The sequence below is a fragment of the Alligator sinensis genome, unplaced genomic scaffold (assembly GCF_000455745.1).
Source record: "Alligator sinensis unplaced genomic scaffold, ASM45574v1 scaffold1269_1, whole genome shotgun sequence".
Lineage (NCBI taxonomy): Eukaryota > Metazoa > Chordata > Crocodylia > Alligatoridae > Alligator > Alligator sinensis.
Window position 1 is genome coordinate 209,343 of NW_005843072.1, and position 6,570 is coordinate 215,912.

General features: G+C 41.7%; 1 protein-coding gene across 1 annotated transcript in view; it reads left to right on the plus strand.

Annotated features, from left to right (window-relative positions):
* UBE2I (ubiquitin conjugating enzyme E2 I) overlaps positions 1-6,570 on the plus strand; it is a 19,524-nt gene that overhangs the window by 12,100 nt on the left and 854 nt on the right. Inside the window, exons 5-6 of the mRNA XM_014526533.2 lie at positions 2,714-2,823; positions 3,004-3,083. Coding sequence (XP_014382019.1) covers positions 2,714-2,823; positions 3,004-3,083 — 190 coding nt within the window. The remainder of the gene's footprint in view (positions 1-2,713; positions 2,824-3,003; positions 3,084-6,570) is intronic.

A 6,570-nucleotide genomic window follows, 5' to 3' on the forward strand; every position in this document is an offset into this window, starting at 1 on the left:
CTGGGTCTTGTTAGGGTTGGCCTTTTGACCAGTCAAGTATTTTAAGCATTACTTTATTATAACAGTGAAGAGAGGAATGTCTAATCTGCAGCAGGTAGATACTTCATCTAAATTTTAAAAAAAGTAAGATAATTAATTGTGAAATGAGACAATTACATTGTAAAAAATTCAGTTTTTATAACTATCAATGTTAGATGAGTATAGATTTTATTAGTATATGAGACTGAACAGTTCTTCTTTTTCATAGCTTTTATCCTGAAACCCTAAGATAAACTGAGCAGTTAGGAAAAAAAACCCCCGTAGCTGTTTTAAAAATTGACTTTTTGTCTTTTATAGTTGCTATGTTTGGTTTCTGTGTGTGCAGCTGGCCAACTCTTCAAGCATTTTGCTGGTCACATTTTATAGAGTCGGGGAGAGAGGGCTAGAAGGGACCCCCAGAGGTCTTCTAGAGTCCAGCCCCCTGCCTGAGGCAGACTCATCCCTATCTAAACCATCCTACACGAATCCACTGTCTAACGGAAGTAAAACTGTAGTCATCCCTAACACAGCCACGAGACCTAACAGCCTGATCTGCCACAGGTACAGCAGGAGGACAGTGGCCCCAATGTCACACTGCTGCAAGTGTGACATTAAAATATGCTAGAGAAATCCAAGGAAAAGGATCCTACACCCTGCTACAAAGGAAGGCAAAACCCCCACAGTCCATACCAGTCTGACCATGGGGTAAAATTCCTTCCTGACCCCAAATATGGCAATTGGTCTGACTGTAAGCAGAGGGGAAAGGCCCTTTAGCCAGAAATCTCCAGGGTTAAGTCCCAGCAAGAGTATCAGCACATCCCAGTCAAAATCCTCAGCTTTGGCTGCAGTCGATACTGATGGAGGCTTAAACCCCCACGACGCGTATAGCAGCAGGAGGGGAAAAAATTCCCTCCCAACCCTATGTGGCAATCGGCAAAGCCCAGAAGCATGGAAATTCTCATAGTAAAATGTAAGCATAACTACTCCTACATCATCCCTGACTTATGTCTGTCCAACCTCTTTTTGAACACCTCCAGTGGTGGAGTCTACAGCTTCCCTAGGCAGTCTGTTCCACTGCCCCACTGTTCTAACAGTGAAGAAGTTTTTCCTGATACCTAATCTAAACCAACTTGGCTACAACTTCAAGCTGGTGGTCTGTGTCCAACTCTCAGCAGCAAGAGAGAAAAGATGTTTTCCTCCTCCTTTATGGCAGACCTTCAAGTATTTGAAGGCTGCTGACATGTCTCCTCTTAAATGCCTCTGAACTTGTCCGTTTCCTTCAACCTCTCCTTGTATGACTTGCTTACCAAGTGCTTTATCATTTCTTGTTGCCTGCCTCTGGACCCTTTCTAACTTCTCCAGATCCTTTTTAGAATGTGGAGCCCAAAACTGCACACGCTACTCTAGATGAGGCCGAACCAAAGTTGAGGCACTGTTACCTCCTATATCTTGTACGTAATGCTTCTGTTGATGCGTCCCCCAATGGCATTCACGTTTTGTGTAGCTGCATCTCACTGCAGACTTGTACCAAGTCTGATTTAGCAAGATGCCTTGATCTTTCTCTGCAGTGCTACCATCCAGCCAGGTCTCACCCATTTTGTATTTTTATTGTGGATTATTCTTCCCCAGGAGTACCATGTTGCTTTTGGAAATGCCTGCATTCATAGCAACTGGCCATTAGGAGAACCTTTTTTTATGCAGCTGGCTTTGGTTCTTCCCTGAGCAGAGAGTAGCTCCTGCAGCCGCACGTGGCTCAGGAGAGAGGAGTTCTAAATGGAGAATGTGTCTCTGTGCAGGACCGAGGGGCAAGAAGTCCTTGCTTCTGCCCTTGCTAACAGATGATTCTGATGCATTTAAAAAGATACCACCTATGCCAGTGCACTCTTGGCTTCAGAGTACATTTGACAATTTTTGACTTTGGTCAAATTGTAGTGGCCAGTTGACCAGTCAATTGACATTATTTGACTGGTCAATTGACCAACTTGTTAACCATAAATTTTATTATAAGTTAAATCTTGCTTAAAGCCATGGTGCAGTGCAGAAAAAAAGTATATTCAGCGTTCGCTTATTAGTGTTTTGCTTCAAGGTAGGTTATCTGTTGCTTTGCATTTAAGTCTAGTACAGACTGGGGGGCTATTAAAGAAACAAAATTTGATTTTAGGACCAAATTCATTCATGTTTCTTTTGTGTTTTTTAAAAAAAAAAAAGGCGGCAGGGGGATGGCAGGAGGAGAGAGAGAGAGAGGCAGGTATACAACTGAACTGTGTGAAGATGTTTGAAATAACAGGGAAGATTCTCTTCCAGGGTGAGAGCTGGTGCATGCAGCACTACTTGTTTTGGGACCTGTTTTTTGCCTTCAAAATGTCAGTGCCTATTGATGTTAATACCTACTGTCTGTCCATACCAGAACTTCTCTGTATCCTAGCCTAGACAACCTGTCTTGTTCATCTGAGACCAGAGTCGCCTGGGGTGAATTCTAATGTTTTGATCCAAGAAGTGAGGAAGAACTAATAGTAACTGCACTGCAGAAATCCAACAAACACTGTAACGGGGGTGTTTTGCACTAGGGGACTGTGATAGGGAAAAGTGTCCACCATTAATAGATGCCAGTTTTTTAAATATTTTGACTTAAGAATTGATCTAAGAATCTTAGGTTTTTTTCACATAAAGAACTGTCGTCCGTCTTCTGTCTTAGGTAAATTTGAACCTCCGTTATTCCATCCAAATGTGTATCCTTCAGGCACAGTGTGCCTCTCTATCTTAGAGGAGGACAAGGATTGGAGGCCAGCAATCACAATTAAACAGGTCATAAACTTTTTCTGTTTTAAACTTCAGGCATATGTACCGTTGCTTGCTTTGTCATGTTGTGAGAACTTAAGATGTGATATGGATGCTTCATCATGCTTTTGTATAAAAAGTTCTGAATTGCATGTTTCGTAGTATTACTTTATACAACTGACTCTTTGTACTCCTTCTCTCAAACAGATCTTGTTAGGAATACAAGAACTTCTAAATGAACCAAATATTCAAGACCCAGCTCAAGCAGAGGCTTACACAATTTACTGGTTAGTACTTTTTTCACGTGCATATGAATCAGCCCCTAGGCGGTAACGTCTTGGTCTGTTCGATGACCTGAATTTCCGAGGTGTTTTGCTTATGCCGCAGCTTCAAGTAAAGGTTTATATTGAAGGTCCCTTATCTTGTGCTGCTGTTATAACAGCACGGTGGCCTCGGTCAGGAATCAAGTTCCCATTGTGCGGGGTGTTGCATAGATATGTCTAGAGTTACTGCTTCTAAACAGCTGACGGTCTGGGATAAGGACAAAGCATGGCAATTAAATGAAACCATGGTAGAGGCAAAGAAAAGGAAATACAAGGTAGCAAGTCGTGGATACTAGTTGTTTGTACAGTTGTAGTTTACCACCTGACAAACTGGTATTTGGTGGCAGGCTCTGTGGACATTTTGGTCTCTGGGAAAGATTAAGTTAGAGAGCTTAAAACTGTTTTGAGCTTGTGATAAAGGGAGCCATTGGAAGGACTTGAAAGATACGTAATATATTTGAAGGGAAAAATATTGGCAGTAACTTTGGGTCTGTATTTCGCATAGGCTTAAATGGTGCAAAGTCCCAGTAACCAAGGCTGGAAATGAGCAAATAAAGGTTCAAATGAAAACTGTGGGATTCCAAGTTAAAAAACGCCCCAGATCTTGGACAGTAACGATGGAAAAGTGCCAAGTTCTGAAAACATTTGGATCTGCTGACCCCAGAGCGCAGAGTTAGTGTCATGGGGCCATCAGGATCAAGGAAAGATAAGGGTGGAGGACTGTGCTTTAAAGTTGAGAGAACCTCAGTAGATTCTTCACTATCAGTGAGTGCAGGCACAGGATGGGAGAAGATCCTGCGTACAACTAGGGACAGGAGCTCGAGGCCAGAGTCTAGACTGTGCATTCCTTGATCTTTTAAAGATAAAGGAATATGAGGCAGGTTATACTTAAAAGTAAGCTGTTGGGAGACGATGCGTATGGAGTAAAATTTGTTTTAAAATCATACCACCAAATGGGAATCTGAATTTTACTCATCAACTGGAGCACGTAATACCAACTTTGAGCAAATACAAGTCCATTGTTTTTGTAGGGGGGAATCTATCTGGAGGAAGATATTCTATGTTAAAATATTTGTTCCAGCTCTACCCCCAACTTACCCCCCCATTCATAGTGAACTATAAAGGGCAGGTTCTAGACACGTACCACCACAAAAGGAAAACCGGACTCTTATATACAAGTCAAGCTCCTTTTGTCTGCAGTCTCTTGTTGACATTTACATAATAAGCATCAAGTTTCCAGCTAAGAACCTAGTTACAAGAGATGAAAGTAGTAGTTTCTATGCACTCAGTTCTTAGCAAAAATAAAATAAAACTGTGAGGAACTGGTATACTCTTACAAGTCTCTTGCATAGAACTGGGCTATAGAAGACCTGGAGCAGGGCTTGTTAAAGGTTTTCTACAGCTGTATAGAGGCTCTTCAGCTGTATCCATTCAATTTTCCCTTCCTCATGACTGCATCAGTTCCAGCAGTAGTCATCTCCAGAACAAGGGACACCTACTGAATTGCAATACCTCTCGTGTACGTGTAAAGCCAAAACTTGATTTTTTTTTTTTACTCAAGATTAAAACCCAGAACACTCAAAGCGAAGTGCATGGATGCTAGCTCACAAGTCTTCCTGTGTCTAGAGGGATTTCATCAGATGGAAATGTATCTTAAAAGTAGACTGACCAAGTGTATCATATCTTCGTAGGCTGCAGAGTAGCTAAAAGGATGCCTGACTCGTGTGTGCACCGTGGTGATAGTCCAGGTCACTGTTACTCTTAATGAATAATTGGTGTTGTGAGAAATTACCCAGAGAGCAAGAGGTCACATGCATTTGCAACTTGATCTGGTAAATAAATACATGGGAAGATGTGATACTGCTTAAACAGGTCTTTTAACTTGAACTATTATATTTGTATTCGAGAGAATTAATTGTTCAGATTTGTACTGGTGACTTACTGTCTTAACTGCTGATCTGTTGCTCTGTAAGACTAATGGCATTTTAAGCACTGTTACTAGAATATTCCTGTCTTTCCTTGTTAGATGGGAGAAACTAAGTTCAAGTACACACCTATACAGACCTGCTAAGGCAAGAGATGATAGCTGGCAGGCTTCTATGGTGGCAAAGATAGTGAGATTTTGAGGAGAAAGCACATCATTTAACTCTTCAGTTAAATTGTTCCATGTGCAATCTTGGAAGCTTTAGAAGAAAACTATTATGACTCCAGTGTGTGAAGAAAACTTAATGAGATGTCATATTTTCTGCCTGCCGGTTTTGCTAAGCAAGCAAGAGCTGAACATCTGTCTACCAGTGTGATGCGGCCACAAAGTTGTGGTCACGTCTTGTCCCACTTCTCAAAATAATTGTTCCCTTTTTCCTGCAACAAACAAACCTTTTGGCCAAATACTAGTGATCTGTCTTACCCAAACTGCCAGGTTGTAAGATTTGATGCCCCCTTCTAATCAAAGTGGATTCCAAATGATCCTTTTAAAGGAAATGTGTAGTTTTGGACACATGAGCTGTTACTCTCTAGCAGAGATCTTTCTCATTTAACCCTTCGATCGTTTAGTCATGAACTGGCATTTATTTACTGCTGTTGCAGAATGTGGTGGCAAAAAAGCAGCTCTGGAATTCTGCCACCTGCTTGCTCAGGTTGGCCATTTCTCTTTAGAACGTGTATGGTCATTCGCAGAAGATTTTAAGGGCAGTTCTCATAGTTGTTGTTCTTCTTTACCTAGAAGCAGCACCTGCTTTTGTAATAACAAGCTTCAGGATGCTTGCCACGTGTACTGAACTTAGTACTTCCCTGTGGTGCAAAGCATTGTCAGATAGAGGCTAGGGTGAAATTCTGAGTCCTGGATGTAGGTTTCTAGTGATAAAGGCTAGTACTGACACCCTTCTGTTGAAATTCTTTACCGTTAAACACCTTAATTTTACCTTTTTCATCAAGTTTTTCTCCTGGCCTCAAGTTAACAAGGATTCTTTTAGAGAATTCTCACTGACATCCTGGCACACTTTTAGCTTCTCTCATTCCTTGGAGTCTCGGAAGACCAGAGACTTCCTGCGGCTGAAGAAGGATGACTGCGCCTGAAAGCTTGCAAAGAACTGTTTTCCAACTACTCAGTTGATCTAATAAAAGATGTCACGTCTACCTAAAGAGCCTTGCCTGCCTGTGTCCTTAGACCAACACAGCTCCAACCAAAAACCCAGCAAGGATTCTTCTCGCATGCAAGGGAAAGTTAGCATTAAAAAAGGGCAACCAGGTAGTCTTTTTTGGTAGAACTTTTTTACAGTTTCATTTTTGCGTTTCCTGGTTCTGAAAAAAACAATAATCCCGTTGTGAGAGGGAAGCACAGTAAACCAGCACCTCCTTCTTGGCAAGGAAGCAAAGTATGTGAACTGTACGCTGACTAGTTCTCTGCCGTGTACTGTGTTTCTGCGAGTCCCTGCTCCTCTGAGTGTGTAGG